At 51.4% G+C, this 21,831-nt stretch overlaps 1 protein-coding gene across 4 annotated transcripts; it reads right to left on the minus strand.

Annotated features, from left to right (window-relative positions):
• Window positions 1-4,899: 4,899 nt before the first annotated feature.
• On the minus strand, window positions 4,900-21,311 carry ZNF554 (zinc finger protein 554). 4 transcript variants are annotated; one of them, XM_039465655.2, is made up of 5 exons: window positions 21,095-21,311; window positions 18,230-18,302; window positions 12,222-12,348; window positions 9,680-9,871; window positions 4,900-7,693 (listed from the first exon to the last, which is right to left on the minus strand). In XM_039465655.2, exons 1-5 carry the CDS (start codon window positions 21,145-21,147, stop codon window positions 6,525-6,527), a joined length of 1,614 nt encoding a protein of 537 aa, XP_039321589.1. In that variant the 5' UTR covers window positions 21,148-21,311; the 3' UTR covers window positions 4,900-6,524. The 4 variants fall into 4 exon arrangements, with proteins under 4 accessions (XP_039321589.1, XP_074240926.1, XP_074240927.1 ...); XM_074384825.1 differs by having other exon boundaries at window positions 9,680-9,868; window positions 21,095-21,227; XM_074384826.1 differs by lacking the exon at window positions 9,680-9,871 and having other exon boundaries at window positions 21,095-21,227.
• Window positions 21,312-21,831: the final 520 nt, after the last annotated feature.

Here is a 21,831-nt window from a genome sequence, read left to right on the forward strand (position 1 = left end):
CGAGGCGGGCGGATCACCTGAGCTGAAGAGTTTGAGACCAACCTGGCCAACATGGGCCAGGCCACAGAGAGAAATCGGTCTCAAACAAAAAAACTCAAAGAGTTCACATATTAAAGTGTAAGGAAAAATTTTTTTCAGATCATTTTTAGGTACATTTCCAAACAATTTAGAAGATTAAAAGGCTATAGTGGCCGGGTGGGGTGACTCACACATGTAACCCGGCACTTTGGGACGCCAAGGCGGGTGGATCACCTGATATCAAGAGTTCAAGACCAGCCTGGCCAAAATGGCAAAACCCCATCTCTACTGAAAATACAAAAATTAGCTGGGTGAGGTGGCAGGCGCCTGTAATCCCAGCTACTCAGGAGGCTGAAGCAGGAGACTCATTTGAACCCGGGGAGGCGTAGGTTGCAGTGAGCCGGGATTGGGCCACTGCACTCCAGCCTGGGGGACAGAGCAGGACTCTGTCTCAAAGGAAAAAAAAAGGCTATGATATTGCAAAATAATAGGAATGTATCTAATACCACTGAACTTTAGACTTAACAATTATGGGGCCGGGCACGGTGGCTCATGCCTGTAATCCCAGCACTTTGGGAGGCTGAGGCGGGTGGATCATGAGGTCAAGAGATCGAGACCATCCTGGTCAACATGGTGAAACCCCGTCTCTACTAAAAATACCAAAAATTAGCTGGGCATGGTGGCGCGTGCCTGTAATCCCAGCTACTCAGGAGGCTGAGGCAGGAGAATTGCCTGAACCCAGGAGGCGGGGGTTGCCGTGAGCCAAGATTGCGCCGAGCCAAGATTGCGCCATTGCACTCCAGCCTGGGTGAGCGAAACTCCATCTCCAAAAAAAAAAAAATTATGAAGATGGTAAATTTTTATTTGTATTTACAGTTTTTTAGATGTTATATTTAAAACAGAAAAGCCTATAGTATTTCTAAGGATACTGAATCCTTATTTTAACTGTGTAAGAAAAACAGGCAAAAGTTGAAATGAATTTGGTTGAACCTTAGGAAATTGGGTTTTAATTTTCGGTTTTTTGCTCTCTGTCACCACGGCTGGAGTGCAGTGACACAATCCTGGCTCACTGCAAACTCCATCTCCCATGTTCAAGTGATTCTGCTCCCTCACCCTCCCAAGCAGGTGGGACTATGGGCCCATGCTATTACACCAGGCTAATTTTTTTTTTTTTTTTTTTTGAGATGGAGTTTCGCTGTTGTTGCCCAGGCTGGAGTGGAATGGCGCCATCTCGGCTCACTGCAACCTCCGCTTCCCGGGTTTAAGCAATTCTCCTGCCTCAGACTCCCAGGTAGCTTGGCGTATAGGCACGTGCCACCACACCGAGCCAATTTTGTATTTTTAGTGGAGACGGGGTTTCTTCATGTTGGTAAGGCTGGTGTCGAACTCCTGACCTCAGGTGATCCACCTCACCTTGGCCTCCCTAAGTGTTGGGATTACAGGCATGAACCACTGCGCCCAACCTTAAATTTAAAAAAAAAAAAAAAAGGAAAAAAAAAATATGTGATCAACCTGAAAACACTTAATACACTTTATAGACCAGGGCTGAAAACCAAATGCAGTTAATGGTTGCTCATTTCAGAAAACTCCGTAGCTTAAGGGGTTGTTCAAATTTTGATATTGTCATTTCATTCAGAAACAGAATTTGTAAAATTCACTTTTATCTTTCCTAGAAAGGTTTTACACACTTTAATAAAAATACATGTTTAGAGGACTGCCACAGGAAAGCTGCTTCCAGTTAAAAATAAAGTAGTGTGGCTGGGCTCTGTGGATCACCCCTTTAATTCCAGCACTTTGGGAGGCCTAGGTGGGTGGATCACTAGAGGTCAGGAGTTCGAGACTGGCCTGGCCTACATGGTGGAACCCTGTGTCAAATAAAAGAACAGCCGGGCGCGGTGGCTCAAGCCTGTAATCCCAGCACTTTGGGAGGCCGAGGCGGGTGGATCACGAGGTCAAGAGATCGAGACCATCCTGATCGACATGGTGAAACCCTGTCTCTACTAAAAATACAAAAAATTAGCTGGGCATGGTGGCGCATGCCTGTAATCCCAGCTACTCAGGAGGCTGAGGCAGGAGAATTGCCTGAACCCAGGAGGCAGAGGTTGCAGTGAGCCGAGATCGCGCCATTGCACTCCAGCCTGGGCAACAAGAGCGAAACTCTGTCTCAAAAAAATAAAAAATAAAAAAAATAAAATAAAAGAACAAAAACAAAAGACTGGGCACGGTGGCTCATGCCTGTAATCCTAGCACTTTGGGAAGCAGAGGTGAGAGGAGACTCCGTTTCAAAAAAAAAAAAAAATTAGCTGGGCATGGTGGTGTGTCCCTGTAATCCCAGCTACTTGGGAGGCTGAGGCAGGAGAACTGCTTGAACCCGGAGGCAGAGGTTGCAGTGAGCCGAAATCATGCCATTGCTCTCCAGCCTGGGTGACAGTGAGACTCCATCTCAAAAATAAATAAATAAAAATTAAAAAAAAAATTTGCCGGAGAGAGATAGCAAGGCTGAGAACAGCATAGTCAGGAGAACTCTAACTCAGCTCTTCTCAAGAATATGCCAAAAGCTGCAGATGCTTTCCCCAAAAAACACATCAATTCACTGGCAGACACTTGGCATCCAGTTCAAAGTCGTTCACAAAGCCCTTAAAAAACCTTACTCGGCCGGGCACTGTGGCTCACGCCTGTGATCCCGGCACTTCTGGAGGCCAAGGCAGAAAAATCACCTGAGGTCAGGAGGTAGCGTCTAGCCTGGGTGGCAGAGCGAAACCCATCTCTACTAAAAATACAAAAAAATTAGCCAGGCATGGTCGCGCGTGCTTGTAATCCCAGCTACTCAGGAGGCCGAGGCAGGAGAATCTATTGAACCCAGGAGTCGGAGGTTGCAGTGAACCGAGATTGCCCCACTACACTCCAGCCTGGGTGACAGAGTGAGACTCAGTCTAAAAAAGAAAAGAAACTTACTCATCAACCCAGTAGGGTCTAGACTGGCCAGGGATCAAGGATATCTAAGGAAAAGCAACATGTTCAATTCGGGTGTAAGGAGATCGGACGGGCAACCTCCCTCATTAGCTCAAGGAAAAAGGGAAGATTCACAGCAAGTTAAGTGACTTCTAAGAGAAAATCTCTTAAGTTTTTTCTGAGGCAGGGTCTTGCTTTGTCACTCAGGCTGGAATGCAGGGTGTGCTCATAGCTCACAGTAGCCTCAAACTCCTGGGCTCAAGGAGTCCTTCCACCTCAGCTCCCAGAGTAGCTGGGACTACAGGCGTGAGCCACCATGCCTGGCTAATGTTTGTATTTTTCTTTCTTTTTTCTTTTTTTTTGAGACAGAGTCTCACTCTGTTGCCCAGGCTGGAGTGCAGTGGCGCAATCTCGGCTCACTGCAACCTCTGTCTCCCAAGTTCAAGCAAGTCTCCTGCCTCAGTCTCCTGAGTCCCGAGTAGCTGGGACTACAGGCTCTCGCTAGCACACCCAGCTTGCCAGGATGGTCCCGATCTCCTGACCTTGCGATTCGCTCACCTCAGCCTCCCAAAGTGCCGGGTTTACAGGCATGAGCTACCGCACCCAGCCTAATGTTTATGCTTTGCAGATACAGAGCCTGTGTTGCCCAGGCTGGGCTGAACTCCTGGACTCAAGTCTTGAGTCTCCTGCCTCAGTTCCCAAAATAACTGGGATTACAGTTGTGAGCCACTGAATTCAGGTTTCCAAGAGAAAACCTGGGAACCAGTTCCCCTGCCTGGTGGCCTGGTGAATGAGGTGTTGGCTTTCTACAGGTTGTTCAAGGTCAAATCCAGATTCCACTACTCATTTTTTTTTTCTTTGAGACAAGAGAATTTCACTGTCACCCAGGCTGGAGTGCAATGGTGCCATCTTGGCTCACTGCAACCTCTGCCTCCTGTGTTCAAGGTATTCTCATGCCACAGCCTCCTGAATAGCTAGGACAAGCAGCATGCACCACCATGCCCAGCTAATTTTTGGGTTTTTTGGTTGACATGTTAGCCAGGCCGGTCTCCCAACTCCTGACTTCAGGCTATTCACCCACCTCAGCCTCTCAAAGTACTGGGATTGTAGGCGTGAGCCACCATGCCCAGCCCAGATTCCACTACTTTATTATTTATTCATTTATTTATTTTCAGACACGGGTTTCTCTATGTTGGCCAGGGTGGTCTCAAACTCCTGATCTCAGGTGATCCACACGCCTCGGCCTCCCAAAGTGCTGGGATTACAGGCATGAGCCACCGCGCCTGGCATCCACTACTTTTTTTTGAGAAGAGTCTCACTTTGTTGCCAGGGCTGGAGAGCAGTGGCTCGATCTCAGCTCACTGCTACCTCTACCTCCCAGGTTCAAGCTCTTCTCCTGCCTCAGCTTCCTGAGTAGCTGTGATGACAGACACCCACCACCACACCTGGCTAATCTTTGTATTTTTAGTAGAGATGAGGTTTCACCATGTTGGCCAGGCTGGTCTCAAACTTCTGACCTCCTGATTCACCCAGTCTCCCAGCCTCCCAAAGTGCTGGGATTACAGGCATGAGCCACCGTGCCTGGCCGATTCCACTACTTTCTAGTTGTGTGACCTAGAGCAAATTATTTCTGTTTCATCTTCTGTAAAATGGAACGTGAAGAGTGTTGTGAGGGCTCAATGAACCACACGGAAGTACTCGCTGGTGCCTGGTATACAGTAAGCATCCAATACACGTTAGTGACGATAATGTATGTCAGCACTTGTGGTCTCCACTTTGCTTGGTCCGTCTCAGAGGTGGGACTTTTCCCAGACCACCAAAGGTCATTCCCCCCTCTGTGTCCCAAAGCCTGCTCTACTGTGTCCCCACCATCTAGGTATCCACAGGCAACCCTACCCCACCCTGTTCCACATCCTCAACAATTCTGGGTGCTATTTGGTTTTTATTCATTGCCAAAATGATGACAGCAATACCACATGAAATGGCGAAAGGTAGACACAGCATCACACGATTGGAGTGCCCCAGGAATCACATAAATGATTCATTTCTACACATCTCTCCCAGCCTTTGTCCTGTTGTGCACGGATGAAGTTACTAGTACTGATTTGAACCCCTTCTGTTTTTTAAACTGCACATCCAAAGCACTTTCTGTCTTAGCATACAGCCTGCACGGGTAGAGCAGTGCACACAACAGACGGATCCAGCTAAGTGACCAATGTAAAACGCTGAAGCGGAATACTGAAATGAAGCCCGGGCACGGTGGCTCACACCTGTAATCCCAGCACTATGAGAGGCCAAGGTGGGTGGACTGCTTGAGCTCATGAGTTTGAGACCAGCCTTGGCAGCCTGATGAAAGCCCATTGCTACAAAAAATAGAAAAAAAATTAGCTGGGTGTGGTATCGGTGCACATCTGTAGTCCCAGCCACTTGAGAGGCTGACGTGGGAGGGCTGCTTGAGTCTGGGAGGGGAAGGCTGGCTGCAGGAAGCTATGACCACACCACTGCACTTCAGCCTCGGCAACAGAGTGAAAATCTGTCTCAAGCCTGGGCGCGGTGGCTCACGCCTGTAATCCCAGCACTTTGGGAGGCCAAGGCGGGTGGATCACAAGGTCAAGAGATCAAGACCATCCTGGTCAACATGGTGAAACCCCGTCTCTACTAAAAATACAAAAAATTAGCTGGGCATGGTGGCGCGTGCCTGTAATCCCAGCTACTCAGGAGGCTGAGGCAGAAGCATTGCCTGAACCCAGGAGGCGGAGGTTGCAGTGAGCCAAGATCACGCCACTGCACTCCAGCCTGGGTAACAAGAGCGAAACTCTGTCTCAAAAAAAAAAAAAAATCTGTCTCAAATAAACCTGGCCAAGAATACTTTATAAAACAACGAACAATGAAATAAACACAACACACAGAAGCAGTTAAGAATCAGCGTACCTTTTGTTTAAGCAAATCAACCAACATGTGGTTCTTGACAAAATCCCACCCGTGATAGCATTTTTGTCGACCAATCTTTTCTGAAAGTCTGGAGCTCATTGGACAGAGCATAACGACAATTCCTCCCATTAAAAGGCTGCTTCAGGTTGGGCACAGTGGCTCATGCTTTTAATCCCAACACTTTGGGAGGCCAAGAGAGGAGGACTGCTTGACCCCACGAGTTCAACACCAGTCTTGGCAAGACAGAGTCTTGCTCTGTTGCCTGGGCTGGAGTGCGGTGGTGTGATCTTGGCTCACTGCAGCCTCCCATTTCGAGGTTCAAATGATTCTCCTGCCACAGCCTCTCGAGCAGCTGGGATTACAGGCACACACCACCAAGCCTGGCTGACTCTGGTAATTTTAGTAGAGATGGAGTTTCACCATGTTGGTCAGGCTGGTCTCAAACTCCTGACCTCGTGATCCTCCCACCTCGGCCTCCCAAAGTCCTGGGATTACAGGCATGAGCCACTGCACCCAGCCAATAAACCCACTTCTTTTCAAATAATCCAGCACACCAGGGCAAAGTCTAACCACCTGTATGTGTCCGCGTATTAAACAGCGGTTCACAAAGCAGCACGTACTTGCTAGCATCCGATAAGATGTCTGTTCCGGTAGAATGCTTCCCCGCAGTCAATGATCTTATAGGTTTTCTGGCTGCTATGAGTCTTCTGATGTGTGGCAAGGGAGGAGCTCTGGCTGAAGGCTTTCCCACACTCCTGACACCTGTAGGGTTTCTCTCCAGTGTGAGTTCTCTCGTGCCTCACAAGGGAGGACCTCTGGCTGAAGGCCCTTCCACACTGCTGACATTCATAGGGGTTCTCGCCCGTGTGAGTTCGCTCGTGCTGGTTGAGGGAGGAACGGTCGCTGAAGGCCTTTCCACAATCACTGCACTCGTAGGGCTTCTCGCCCGTGTGTGTCCTCTTGTGCAAGATCAAGTAAGAACTCTGGCAGAAGGATTTCCCACAGTCTTCACATTTGTAGGGCTTTTCCCCGGTGTGGATCCTCTGGTGCTGAGTCAGAGATGAGATCCTGTTGAAGGCCTTCCCGCATTCGCCACAGGCGTAGGGCTTCTCTCCAGTGTGAGTTCTCAGATGGCGCGTGAGGGTGGAGCTGTGCGTGAAGGCTCGCCCGCACTCATGACACTCATAGGGCTTCTCTCCTGTGTGAATTCTCTGATGTTCGCTCAGCGAGTGTCTCCGGTTGAACACCTTCCCGCACTGGTGGCACTCAAAGGGTTTCTCTGCTGTGTTGATTCTGTTGTGTATCGTCAGCGCCACACTGTGGTTCAGTGACTGCCCATTTTCCAAATACACACACATTTTCCCCTGGTGTTGAATAAAGTGACCGTTCCGGCTGCTGGCATTTCCACATTTGTGACCTTCACAGAGTCTCCCATCAGCATGTCTCATCCGATGGCGGTTTAAGACTGAATCGGATGCCAAGCTTGTAATATCCAGTTCACTGTCACACACAGGTTTCCCTTTAGAGCTTCCCTGTGATAAAACGAGATGACCATTTTCCCCAAATCCATGCCATCCAGCAGCCGTCTCCTGAGGAAGTGCCACTGCTTGGATGGATGCCTTCTGGCTCAAGAGCCCCTGGGGGTCTTCGTGACTCTCCCCCAACTGCTTCCATCGCCCGTCTCCTCTGAGAAGCCTTATGATATTTAGACCACCGGCTGGTTCCTCTTGTAAGACCACCTTCTTGTAAGTTGAGTCTTGGTTTTTCAGTACAGTCGTCCGATCTGAAATACCTTGAGGGGGAAACAATTTTTTTAGAAGCAGCAGCGGCTACTTGAAAATCAGTGGGCCAAAAGTCCTTCCAACATCTACAAGGCCTAGGTGGACTGACGTTTCGATATCAGCTTTGCACACGGGGGAAGGATGGGAAAAAGAGAGGCGGGCAGCAAGGAAGGCTACTGAGAGTGAGATGCAGCAGCAGAAGGCTGACAGTGACGGAAAAAGGCAGGGGAATCGAAATACAGAGAGAAATGACTCTGTAAAGCTGGGAGAATATGTCTGGAAGAGAGAAAGGATTATCAAGAAAGCAAAGAGGAAGAGAACAACTAGAAACACAGGCAGAATGGCTTCAAGAAGAAAAGGGAGAAGGCCGGGTGCGGTGGCTCACACCTGTTATCCCAGCACTTTGGGAGGCCGAGGCAGGAGGATCAGCTGAGGTCAGGAATTTGAGACCATCCTGGCTAACATGGTGAAACCCTGTCTCTACTAAAAATACACAAAATTAGCTGAGCATGCTGGTGGGTGCCTGTAGTCCCAGCTACTTGGGAAGCTGAGGCAGGAGAATCCCTTGAACAGGCAGGACGCAGGGGCCGTAGCGAGCTGAGATCTCGCCACTGCATTCCAGCCTGGGCGACAGAGCGAGACTCAGTCTCAAAGAAACAAACAAAAAAAAAGAAAATGGGGCCAGGAGTTGTGGCTGATGCCTGAACTCCCCATAGTTTGGGAGGCTGAGAAAGGAGGATCGCTTGAGGCCAGGAATTCAAGACCAGCCTGGAAAACACAGTGAGACCCCCCATCTCTGGGAAAAAAAAATAGCTGGGAGTGATGGTAAGTGTCTCTAGTCCCAGCTGCTCAGGAGGCTGAGGCAGGAGAATCACCTGAACCCAGGAAGGCAAAGATACAGTGAGATGTGATCGTGCCACCACACTCCAGCCTGGGCCACAGAGTGAGACCCTTAAGATAAATTAACAAAATGGCCGGGCGCGGTGGCTCACACCTATGATCCCAGTACTTTGGGAGGCCAAGGAGGGCAGATCACGAGGTCAAGACATCCTGGCCTCGAGACCATCCTGGCCAACATAGTGAAACCCCATCTCTACTAAAATGCAAAAATTAGCTGGCCGTGCTTGTAGTCCCGACTACTGGGTAGGCTGAGGCAGGAGAAGTGCTTGGACCCCGCAGGTGGAGGCTGCAGTGAGGCAAGATCGCGCCACTGCACTCCAGCCTGGCACCTGGTGAAAGAGAGAGAGTCGGGGCCGGGCACGATGGCTAAAGCCTGTAATCCCAGTACTTTGGGAGGCCGAGGCGGGTGGATCACAAGGTCAAGAGATCGAGACCATCCTGGTCAACATGGTGAAACCCCGTCTCTACTGAAAATACAAAACATTAGCTGGGCATGGTGGCGTGTGCCTGTAATCCCAGCTACTCAGGAGGCTGAGGCAGGAGAACTGCCTGAACCCAGGAGGCGGAGGTTGCGGTGAGCCGAGATCGCGCCATTGCACTCCAGCCTGGGCAACAAGAGCGAAACTCTGTCTCAAAAAAAAAAAAAAAAAAAAAAAAAGAGAGTCTGTCTCAAAAAAAAAAAAAAAAAGTAAATAAATAAAACAAGAAAACGGGATATTCTTTTCTCTGTACCCAGTGAGAAGTCACATAAAGTAGTAAAGAGAAGGGGAAAGGTGACAGGAAGTGAACTGCGGGTGCCTGAGGAAGGTCTCTTGGCACCGTCCTTACAGAATCAGGGCCTTGTGAAGAGGTCTCTACCAATGTTTCCCCAGACCAGGGGTCCCCAAACCGCGGCCCCCTGAGGCCATTTATCCGGCCCCCCGCCGCGCTTCAGGAAGGGGCACCTCTTTCATTGGTGGTCAGTGAGAGGAGCACAGTATGTGGCGGCCCTCCAACGGTCTGAGGGACAGTGAACTGGCCCCCTGTGTAAAAAGTTTGGACACGCCAGCCCCAGACACTACTGCCATCCCGATGCTTTCCATGTGCGCGATTCTCACCGGAGCGGGAAGCTTGAGGAGTTTCTTTTTCCTCCATCCACAGGGCTTCACTTTGCCCCAGGTGAGCAGAAGCCACTGGCTGAAGAAGTAAATGCCCCATCCACGAGGAGAGACGAGTGGCTTGTGGGGTGTGTGCCGTGGAAAATGGACCCTCCTCAATCCCTGCAACAGCACATGGGTTCTTCAAGGCTTCTGAAAGGGACAAGAGTGTACTTGCGAGGTTGCACAAAGTACAGATTTCATTTTCTAATTTAAAAAATCACTGCAATCTCTACCTCCCGGGTTCAAGCAATTCTCCTGCCTGAGCCTCTCAAGTAGCTGGGACTACAGGTTTGTGCGATCATGCCCAGCTAATTTTTTGTATTTTTAGTAGAGACAGGGTTTTACCATGTAGGCCAGGATGGTCTCGATCTCCCGACCTTGTGATCCGCCTGCCTCGGTCTCCCAAAGTGCTGGGATTACAGGCGGAGCCACCGCGCCCAGCTGATCGGAGGGTTTGATAAGGTTTCCCCTGCTCTCTTATCTCTCCTGAGGCCTTCTGAAGAAGGTGCCTGCTTCCCTTTCTGCCACAGTTGTGTCAATTTTCTGGGGCCTCTCCAGCCTTGCAGAACTTTAAGTCAATTAAACCTCTTTTCTTTTTGAGATGCGAGTTTCACTCTTGTTGCCCAGAGTAGAGTGCAATGGCGTGACCTTGGCTCACTGCAACCTCCAGCTCCCAGGTTCAAGTGATTCTCCCGCCTCAGTCTCCGAGCAGCTGGGATTAGAGGTGCCTACTACCACACCTGGCTAATTTTTTTTTTTTTTTTTGGAGACAGAGTTTTGCTCTTGTTACCCAGGCTGCAGTGCAATGGCGCGATCTCGGCTCATCGCAACCTCCGCCTCCTGGGTTCAGGCAATTCTCCTGCCTCAGCCTCCCGAGTAGCTGGGATTACAGGCACGTGCCACCATGCCCAACCAATTTTTTGTATTTTTAGTAGAGACGGGGTTTCACCTTGTTGACCAGGATGGTCTCGATCTCTTGACCTCGTGATCCACCCACCTCGGCCTCCCAAAGTGCTGGGATTACAGGCATGAGCCACCGCGCCCGGCCCTGGCTAATTTTTAAATTTTGAGTAGAGACGGGCTTTTGCCATGTTGGTCAGGCTGGTCTCAAACTCCTGACCTTAGATGACCCACCCGCCTCAGCCTCCCAGAGTGCTGGGATTCCAGGCATGAGCCACCAGACTCAACCTACACCTCTTTTCTTTATAAATTACCCAGTGTCAGCTGGTATTCTTTATAGCAGCGTGAAACTGACTAATAATACACTCGGCATGTGTTCCCAAGGGGAATCAGAGACGTTCTCTATGCCTGATATGTATGCAATTCCACTGCAGCTTCAGCTACCAAGTACTGAACAAGTAAGGTCATCTGTTCCAGAGAAACCAGACCATGAAAGCCACAAGACCAGGACCCATGTCTGTCTTATTCACCAAGGAATCCCCCATTCCCTGCATGATGCCTGACACACAGTAGATGCTACATAATATGGTTTGGCTGTGTCCCCACCCAAATCTCACCTTGAACTGTAATAATCCCCACAAGGGCAGAGCCAGGTGGAGATAACTGAATCATGGGTGCTTTTCCCCTGTACTGTTCTCGTAGTAGTGATAAGTCTCATGAGATCTAACGGTTTTACAAATGAGAGTTCCCCTGCACAACTGCTCTTTTTTTTTTTTTTTTTTTTTTTTTTTTTTAGATGGAGTTTTGCTCTTGTTACCCAGGCTGGAGTGCAATGGCACGATCTCAGCTCACCGCAACCTCCGCCTCCTGGGTTCAGGCAATTCTCCTGCCTCAGCCTCCTGAGTAGCTGGGATTACAGGCATGTGCCACCACGCCCAGCTAATTTTTTTGTATTTTTAGTAGAGACGGGGTTTCACCATGTTAACCAGGATGGTCTCGATCTCTTGACCTCGTGATCCACCCGCCTCGGCCTCCCAAAGTGCTGGGATTACAGGCTTGAGCCACCGCGCCCGGCTACAACTGCTCTTGCTACCGCCATTAAGACGTGACTGCACCGGGTGTGGTGGCTCACAACTATAATCCCAGCACTTTGGGAGGCCAAGGCAGGTGGATCACCTGAGGGAGTTCGAGACCAGCCTGACCAACATGAAGAAAACCCGTCTCTACTAAAAATACAAAATTAGCCAGGCATGGTGGCGCATGCCTGTAATCCCAGCTGCTCGGGAGGCTGAGGCAGGAGGGTCACTCGAACCCGGGAGGCAGAGGTTGCAGTGAGCTGGGATCGTGCCATTACACTCCAGCCTGGACAACAAGAGCAAAGCTGCATCTCAAAAAAAAAAAAAAAGATGACTTTCCTCCTCATTTGCCTTCCACCATGATTGTGAGGCCTCCCCAGCCATGTGGAACTGAGTCCATTAAGCCCACTTTCCTTTATAAATTACCCAGTGTTGGGTATGGCTTTATTAGCAGTGTGAGAACAAACTAATACACTAGATAAACATGAATCAATGAACACATGAATTAATGATGCTTGCCTTACCCAGCGAGAGCACATTCCTGTAATTCTCCAGCATCACTTCTCTATACAGGTTCTTCTGAGCAGGGTCCAGCAATTCCCACTCCTCCTGGGAGAAGTCCACGGACACGTCCTCAAAGGTTACTAGTTCCTAGAATATCACAGCGGTTCTGCTCAAGATGGGCCCACTGGCACCCACGTTCATGGCAGGAGGGGTGGGCTTGGTGGCACCAGGGGAGTTCAGAAAGGTCAAGGTGCAAAGTGCAGAAGTCAGTTTCTACTCGCTGCCTTGTGAGTGCCTGTCCTTGGCTTAAAAGGGGAGGGACGTACAGACGTGAGGCCCGCCATCAACAGAGCAAGGACGACCAGCACACAGTCTAGATGAAACACTTTGCCCATTTCTTACTGAAATCGGAGTTCTAACCTCTGCATCTGAGCATGACATCCCCACGTGAGAATCTCCCCCTGCTGATTCTGAAAATGAATGGATTTCATGGGTATGCCACTCGCTGGTTACGGGACTGCAGGTATATTGCAGACCTGTCCAAGATACAGCCTCATCATCTGTTCAATGGAAAGAATAATTTTTTTTTTTGAGACAGAGTCTTGATCTGTTGCCCAGGCTGGAGTGCAACAGCGAGATCTCAGCTCACAGCAACCTCTGCCTCCAAGGTTCAAGCGATTCTCCTGCCTCAGCCCACCGAGTAGTTGGGATTACAAGCGCACGTCACCACGCCCAGCCAATTTTTGTATTTTTAGTAGAGATGGGGTTTCACCACGTTGGTCAGGCTAGTCTCGAACTCCTGACCTCATGGTCGGCCTGCCTCAGCCTCCCAAAGTGCTGGGATTACAGGTGTGAGCCGCCATCCCTGGTCCCAGAAAGAATAATTTTAACCAAAGCATGTTGTTGTGGGGACTAACTGGTTAACGTCAGTCACGCCATCTGTTATTGCTATAGTCAGAAGACCTAGAAGCAATATCCAACAATACACAGGACTGAACAGAACCTTCTTCAAACCTTCAGTTATTAGAGGTCAGGTCTCTTTGCTTCCAGACTTAGAGTTGCACGTTACGAGGCAAAGACAGTGTAAGAAGAGGAATCTGCTACAACAACCCTGCTTCCCCGAAATATGGCGGAAGCTTTGTTGTTTCAGCATATGAAGGGGCTGGTGAGCACCTGGGGCCGGATGGCTATCCAGGTAATCCATGGTACAGAGCAGCACCTCAGCTGGTATCTGCTGGAAGATGTAAAAGCTGCCTCGGGAACTTGAAAAACGGGAGATCCAGCCCCAGGGGATTAGGCTTGCTGGTTTCTCCCGACTGCTTTTGGCCACTCTGGCTAAAGTGAGATGGTGGTGAGGAACGCACCGTTCTGGTGAGCCCCTGGGGTTTTGTTCTCCCCTGCATGTGAGAGGAAACGCCCCAAACCTTCCCAAAGGTGAGCCTAGGACGCACCAAAAGAATTTAAAGTGTGTGTTGCTTTCATCTCCAAGTGGGAAGAAAAATTTTTCAATCAGTTCCCAGGTGTGATGTTATGAACGTTTGTGTCCCCCGCAAAATTCATGGTAAAACTTAATCCCCAGTGTATTAAAATGTGGGGCCTGGCCAGGCGAGGTGGCTCACGCCTGTAATCCCAGCACTTTGGGAGACCGAGGTGGGCGGATCACTGGTCAGGAGATTGGGACCATCCTGGCCAACATGGTGAAACTCCATCTGTACTAAAAACACAAAAAATCAGGCAGGCATGCTAGTGCATGCCTGTAGTCCCAGCTACTCGGGAGGCTGAGGCAGGAGAATTGCTTGAACCTGGGAGGTGGAGGTTGCAGTGCGCTGAGATCATGTCATTGCACTCCAGCCTGGGCAACAGAACAAGACTCTGTCCCAAAAAAAACCCACAAAACTAATTTTGGGAGGCCAAGGCTGGTGGATCACTTAAGGTCACGAGCTCAAGAGTAGCCTGGCCAACATGGTGAAACCCCATCTCTACCAAAAATACAAAAATTAGCCAGGGATGGTGGCACATGCCTGTAGTCCCTGATACTTGGGAGGCTGACCAGGAGAATCACTGGAACCCAGGAGGCAGAGGTTGCAGTGAGCCAAGACTGGGTCATTGCACTCCAGCCTGGGCAACAGAGTAACACTCTGTCTTAAAAAAAAAAAAAAAGGTAAAATGTCTGGCATGTCCACACCTCTGCTTTGCTGAAGAAAAGCTTCTGGCTATTTTTGGTTTTGGGAATCCTGATTCACAGATGGAAAATCAAAGACAAAATGGAATTACTTGGTTTACACAGAACCCTGGGACAGAAGGCCGAAACGGGAGCTCTGTTATCCAGACAGATAACAGAGCTGTGGTCTTGGAGAGCAGAGAATGCCATAAAATTTCCACTCAATTTTTCTGTAATCCTAAAACCACTCTAAAACACAAAATCCATTAGTTAAACAACAACAACAAAAAAGCGACCGGTCTCTTGGTCTGAGCAAAAAAAAAAAGTTAATCTAGAAACTGAAGGAGAATGCTACCTTCTTTGAAAAATAGAATTTCTGCCGGGCGCGGTGGCTCACGCCTCTAATCCCAGCACTTCGGGAGGCTGAGGCAGGTGGATCATGAGGTCAGGAGATGGAGACCAGCCTGACCAACATGGTGAAACCCGGTCTCTTTGAAAAATAGAAAATGAGCCAGGCGTGGTGGCACATGCCTGTAATCCCAGCTACTCGGGAGGCGGAGGCAGGAGAATCACTTGAACCTGGGAGGCGGAGGCTGCGTGATCTCCCCATTGCACTCCAGACTGGGCAACAAGAGCAAAACTCTGTCTCGAAAAAAAAAAAAAAAGAAAAGAAAAAGAGAACTTCATTTTACACCTGACCAACCTATGTCCTGCTCAGGGTGCCGCCACCGATGCAAACAATGTGTTTTCAGGGGAGTCCCAGCGCCCTCCCAGCCAGCCACCGCGCCTAGGGGTGGTCTTGGGGACCCCACCAAGGTACCCAAAACATGCGGTGACCTGAATCGATTTTAATCTTGGGAGCTTACTAACAAAGAAAAGAGCAGCAGGAAGCACTGTGTGCTACGATTTGCAAAATTAAGAAACGGGAAGGGGAACCCGAAGCTGTAAAACCATGTCTGGCACCAGAACCATATGCACAGAGGAGGTGCCGGAGTCTCCACCCCAGCCTGAAGGGCCCTGTATGGACTCGCTTCAGTCCACACCCATCTCAGGCCTTCCCCTCTCCCTCTCCAGCTGTATCCTCAAAACAAAAACAAAAACAAAACCTTTCCAACTTGGCCTAGCGGTTCACACTTGGAATCCCAGCACTCTGGGAAGCTGTGCTGGGAGGACTGTGTGAGCCCAGGAGTAGCACAGTGAGGTCTAGTTCCTACAAAAATTTTTTTTACAAATTAGCTCAGCATGGTGGGACGTGCCTGTAATCTCAGCATTTTGGGAGGCTGAGGCCTTTGAGGCCACTTGAGGTCAGGAGTTTGATATCAGCCTGGCCAACATGGTGAAAGCCCATCTCTACTAAAAATATAAAATTTAGCCTGGTGTGGTGGCGGGTGCCTATAATCCCAGCGGCTAGGGAGACTGAGGCAGGAGAATTGCTTGAACCAGGAGGCTGCAGTGAGCCAAGATTGTGCCACTGCATTCCAGTCTAGGTAAAAGAGTGAAACTCCATCTCAAAAATAAATAAACACATAAAACTGCAGAGGGCGGGCACAGTGGCTCATGCCTGTAATCCCAGCACTTTGGGAGGTCGAGATGGGCAGATCATCTGAAACCAGGAGTTCTCGGCCAGTGTGGACCAACATGGTGAAACCCCGTCTCTACTAATACTACAAAAATTGGGCCAGGCGCAATGGCTCACGCCTATAATCCCAGCACTTTGGGAGGCCAAGGCAGGCAGACTACACACAAGGTCAGGAGTTCAAGACCAGCCTGGCCAAAATGGTGAAACCCCACCTCTACTAAAAATACAAAAATATCAGTGGGGCGTGGTGGCGAGCACCTGTAATCCCAGCTTACTCGGGAGGCTGAGGCAGAGAACTGCTTGAACCTGGGAGGCGGAGGTTGCAGTGAGCTGATTGTGCCACTGGACTCCAGCCTGGGTGGCAGAGCGAGACTCCATTAAAAAAAAAAAAAAAATTGGCCGAGTGTGCTGGCACACGCCTGTAATCCCAGCTACTTGGGAGTCTGAGGCATGAGAATCACATGAGCTCAGGAGGTGGAGGTTGCAGTGAGCCATGATCATGCCACTGTGCTCCAACGTGGGCAACAGCAAGACCCTGTCTCAAAAAAATGAAAAAATACAATTATAATCATGTCATGCTCAGTGAGAGAAGCCAGTCAGAGAAGGACAAATCCTGTGTAGTTCCACTCCTAGGAGGGTCCCAGAGTTGTCAGCTTCACAGAGACAGAAAGTAGGATGGGGAGTGCCAGGAGCTGGCGGGGTGGGGTGGGGAGTGGGTGACTCATGGGACAAGAGTTTCTGTTTGAGAAGAGGAGAAAGTTGTGGAGAGGATGGTGGTGATGATTTCACAACTGTGTGACTGTGCTTAATGCTGCTGAGCTGCGCACTTAAAAACGGCTAAGACGGTGAAGTTCAAATACGTTTCATGTGTGTTTTATCATAATTACAAAAATATTTTTCAAGCAAAGAGGAGGATGCCTTCCTGGGCGGCCCTCTCTGCTCACCAGGGGAAGGTGCTGGATCCCACCTGCTGATGGCGGTGGCTGCTGTCATCATGCCGGCGGCAGGGAGGTGCCACTGAGGTCACGCACTCCATGGAGCTGGGGGGAGCAGTTTGGGAGCCACCCAAACTGTAGCTGTGGATCCGAGCCTCCCTGTGCTCTCGGGGGACCTGAGGACAGGCAGGATCTGCCCTGCTGGGTGCAGCTGCAGACCTGGGCCTCCCACTCCAGGAAGCAGGCAGGAGCTGGAGACAAGTGGGAGCCCTGCCTCTTCCAAGCTGGTGACACAGGAGCTCCCAGGTGCAGCCGTGGTTGCCCTCCCAGGCCCAGGACCCAGGCTTCTTTGCAGCTTGCACCCTCAGTGGTCTCAGGAAGGACCCCCCAGTCCCTGGAGGTTCAGGGGTGTCTGCTCCCACTGCCTGACCTCTGTCTGCTCCTGAAACCTGCTTCAATCTCAGAATGGGGGTTGGGGCCAAGCCCCAGGACCATGAACGGCAGCAGGAGGCAGCTTAATTCCTGGGTGGAAGGGGGTGGGTCCCCAGTAAGGCCCCACCTTCAGTCCACGGAGGGTCTGAAGACGGGACTGGGCTGCCACTGCTACAGACAACAGTGGGGACTCACAGTGCCTCTTTCAGCCTGCCCACAGCCACCCATGAACCAGCTGGCACACATTTCCTCCCCTCTGAGATCCATAAAAGCCCTGGGCTCAGCCTTAGAAGGGCAGAGGACAGCCAGAGAACAAAGAGGGCCAAGAGACGACAGGACAGGACCACCAGCTGCAGAGAGGAGTACCCTCTCCACTGAGAGCTGCAGAGACACCCTGCCCGCAGGGAGGAGCTACCCTCTCAGCTGAGAGCTTCAGAGACCTGCAGAGACATCCGAATGACTTGCCTGCAGAGAGGAGCCACGCTCTCCAGGGCCTCCAATCTGCAGAGCGCTGAGCGCTGGAGCACAGAACCTGCCTGCAGAGAGGAGCTGCGCGCCCGGAGCTGTTCTAACAGTAAACAAACTCTTCTTCACCCTTCCCTTGTCTGCCTGCCTCATTCTTCCCAGATGCAGGACAAGAACTTGGGCAAAGGCACCAAGGCCAAACAGCTTTCCAGCCAGGAAAACTGACACCCCAGAGATCCCGTAATCCTGTCTCCCGGGAAAGGCTGTGCTCAGCCCCTCTAGGTCCTTCCTTCCACTTGGGAGCGGCCTGAGTGCCTCGGCCCACACACTCCTGGGGAATTCTCTGGAACTTTCCACATAGCAAGGGCTCTCCTTCTCTACCAAGGACTGAGTTTCTGGTGGGACTGTTCTCTCCGGATATACTGGGCACCTTTCGGGAGGGTGACAACATCTCACCTGGGACCAGCGGGGCGGGTGCCCAGCAGTCATTCTCTCTTCTTGGGAAAAGCAGGTTCCTGGGCACGCAGAGCTGTAGGGAGGAAAAAAGTGCTGTGAATACGAGACCAAGGACAGTCCCCAGATGCCAGAGCCAATGGCCTGGAGAACCTCCATTCACTTGAAGGACCCCTATACACAGAGGGAGATAAACTGAAACCAGGACCCAGGACTGAGGCCGGGGTTTTGTTTTTTTAAGAGACAGAGTCTCCCTCCGCTGCCCAGGCTGGAGTGCAGGGGTGTGATCATAGCTCATGGCAGCCTCAATCTCCTGGGCTCAAGCGATCCTCCCAACTCAGCCTGTAGCTGGAACTCTAGGCACCACCATGCCCAGCTCATTTTTTCTATTTTCTGTAGATACGGGGCCTTGCTATGTTGTCCCACATCCACAGCTCCCGGGCTCAAGGGATCCACCTTCCTCAGCCTCCCCAAGTGCTGAAATTGTAGGTGTGAGAAGCTATACCCATCCATAGCAAAGGATCTTAAAGGCCCCCTTTTATTCATGGATGAAGGTACTGAAGGCCTGGGAAGCAAACAAGTTTACAAAACACTGAGGGTCTGTTAGGAAGTGAAACGCTTCACATGTGTCTCCTGAGGCTGTTTTCACAAGGTGCCAGTGACCCAGGGGCTTAAAATGACGGGAAGAGGCCGGGCATGGTGGCTCATGCCTGTAATCCCAGCACTTTCAAAGGCCAAGGAAGGCAGATCACCTGAGGTTCGGAGTTCGAGACCAGCCTGACCAACACGGAGAAACTCCATCTCTACTGAAAATACAGAATTAGCTGGGTGTGGTGGCACACGCCTCAGGAGGCTGAGGCCAGAGAATCACCTGAACCTGGGAGATCGTGCCCCTGCACTCCAGGCTAGGCAACAGAGCAAGACTCCATCTCAAATTAAAAAAAAAAAAAAGTTTGGCTCCGCAAGGTGGCTCACACCTGTAAGCGCAGCACTTTGGGAGGCTGAGGCGGGTGGATCACCTGAGGTCAGGGTTTCGACACCAGCCAGACCAACAAGGGCCCTTCCCCCGTCCCCGTCTATGGCACATTGCCACAGCAGCTCCAGGGGGTTCATACAAGAACCAAAGGCAAACCCATCTCTTTTTTTTTTTCTTTCTTTTTGTGTGTGTATGCTTTTCAGGTCCTAAGCAACCCCATCTCTACTAAAAAAAAAAAAAAAAAAAAAAAAAAAAATGCAAAATTAGCCGGGCGTGGTGGTGCATGCCTGTGATCCCAGCTACTTGGGAGGCTGAGGCAGGAGAATCACTTGAACCTGGGAGGCGGAGGTTGCAGTGAGCTGAGAACGCACCACTGTACTCCAGCCTGGGCAACAGAGCGAAACTCTGTCTTAAAAAAGAAAAAAAAAGAAAAAAAAAAGGTCCATGTGATGATGCGGGCAGAGCCTGGAGCGACGAGACCCCAAGCCATAGGACACCAGCTCTCATACGCCACCATCAGAAGCTGGAAGAGAGATCTTCCAGCAGAGCCTTTACAAACAGCATGACCTCGCCATGTCTTCATTTCTGGTTTCTGGCCTCCAGACTTGTGACAGAATAAATTTCAAGGCCCCTCCCCCTGCCCCAGTCTGTGGTGCATGGTCACAGCATCCAGAAGGTTCATACAAGAACCAAATGCAAACAGACACCGTCTACTTGCTCTGAGGGGCTTCACATGGGGGACTCTCGGTAGGTGCTGCTGCCATTTACAACCTGCTGGCCTTCCCTCTGCCCTGACATGGGGAAAGGCTTCCTTTGCACTTGGGACTTGATTTTTTTATTTTTCTGAGATGGAGTCTCACTCTGTCACCCAGGCTGGAGTGCAGCAGCACGGTCATTTTGGCTCACTGCAACCTCCGCCTCCCGAGTTAAACGATTCTCCTGCCTCAGCCTCCTAAGTAGCTGGGATTGCAGGCATGCTGCACCCAGTTAGATTTTGTATCTTTAGTAGAGACAGGGTTTCACCACGTTGGTCACGTGCAACTCCTGGGCTGAAGTCATCTAACCGCCTTGGCCTCCGAAAATGCTGGGATTACAGGCGTGAGCCACCGCATCTGGCCCACTCTTGGGACTTTATATTATAGCTCATGGCAATGGATACAGGACCTCCGGCCCCATAGCTCCCGCAGAACATCTCTCTAGTGGAGGGTCCTGTGAGCCACTTGAGGATGGAAGAGAGATGGGTACGAGAGAGATCAGGGAGCTTGGGGTTGCAAGACCAGCAGAAAGGTCAGCTCCCTCCTCATTCCTCAACAGGGGTACGTGGCCATCAACAGAACAGGAGGCTTGCTATCTTAACACCAGGACTGCGGTTTTAAGTATAAGTAAGGTCTCTCCCCCTGGGCACTGTGGGCACTGGCAGCATTCTCTGGGCAGGGGCAGGGCTCTGAGCTGCATCCTTGGGCTCCACCCACTCTGTGCCAGGAACGCCCTCCAGTTGTGCCAACCAAAGACGTCCCCAGACATCGCCCAGTCTCCCCTGGAGGGCGGGATCGCCCCTCCTGGAGACCCTGTGATGTAGCCTCATGGAGTGCGAGCGTAGCAGCCGCCCTGTCTTTAGGGTAGAGTTGAGGCGTTTTCTCCCCATCCTCGCAGGCTGGGCCTCAGAGCTAAGGCGTCTTTCATCCAGGGGCCTTTTCGCAGGGCAAGGGCAGACCGTGCCATCCTGGGCGCTGGGGCCCCGGGCGAGCTGCCGGCCCCCGACCCTCCCGTGGGGCCCCTAACGCGACAGGGTCGGGTCACGCCCCGGCCACCCGGCCACGCAAGGACCAGCAGCACGAGAGCCCCGGCGGGCCCGGAGCGGAGGTCGCGGCGCGGGAGGCGGCGGCACTTACGGCTGAGTTGCCGGGAGGCGCGCGCGCCGGCCCAGGTGGGCGCAGGTGACCATTGGGGCGCGCGCTCGGGTGCCACGCAGGGCCCCCAAGGCTGGAGCGCCCCGTGCAGGCCGACCGGGCTCCCCTGCGTGTCCCAGGGAGGCCTCCTTCGCTCGGCCCCTCGGACGCCCCACGCAGGAGCAGCCGCAGCAGCCAACCCCGGACGCGCGCAGAGGTGGACTCGGCACTGCGCCTGCGCACCGCGAGCCTGCGAACTACGAGTCCCAGCAGGCTCCGCGGCGCGGCGCTGGGCTCCCGGCGCTTCGAGCTGGATCACAGCGCCGCCTCCGGACGGGCGGCATCTCCGCAGGACCGCGTTGCCCCCTGAGGCTGTCGGATCCGGGGCATTCTGGGGTTCGCGGAGCAGATCCTCAAATCCCAGCTCCGTCGTTTCCCGGCGGCTTGCCATTGAATATTCATAACTATTATTATTTATTAAGCAAATTAAATGAACATACAATGCATTACATATTATTAAAATGATTGCTTAATTGTTAAGACTATTAAAGGTTAATCTGCGCCGGGCGCGGTGGCTCAAGCCGGTAATCCCAGCACTTTGGGAGGCCGAGGCGGGTGGATCACGAGGTCAAGAGATCGAGACCATCCTGGTCAACATGGTGAAACCCCGTCTCTACTAAAGGTGCAAAAAAATTAGCTGGGCATGGTGGCGCGTGCCTGTAATCCCAGCTACTCCGGAG

This window comes from Saimiri boliviensis, chromosome 14 (assembly GCF_048565385.1).
Source record: "Saimiri boliviensis isolate mSaiBol1 chromosome 14, mSaiBol1.pri, whole genome shotgun sequence".
NCBI lineage: Eukaryota > Metazoa > Chordata > Mammalia > Primates > Cebidae > Saimiri > Saimiri boliviensis.

Bases quoted from the DNA above. Each gene is read 5' to 3' on its own strand.
- ZNF554 (XM_039465655.2), bottom strand. From the start codon at position 21,147: ATGGTCACCTGCGCCCACCTGGGCCGGCGCGCGCGCCTCCCGGCAACT. The intron at 9,872-12,221 runs GTAAGGCAAGCA...TGTCCCTTTCAG, and splicing joins CAGGAATGTGCTCTCGCTGG to AAGCCTTGAAGAACCCATGT. The intron at 7,694-9,679 runs GTGAGAATCGCG...TTCCCCCTCAAG, and splicing joins TCCTCAAGCTTCCCGCTCCG to GTATTTCAGATCGGACGACT.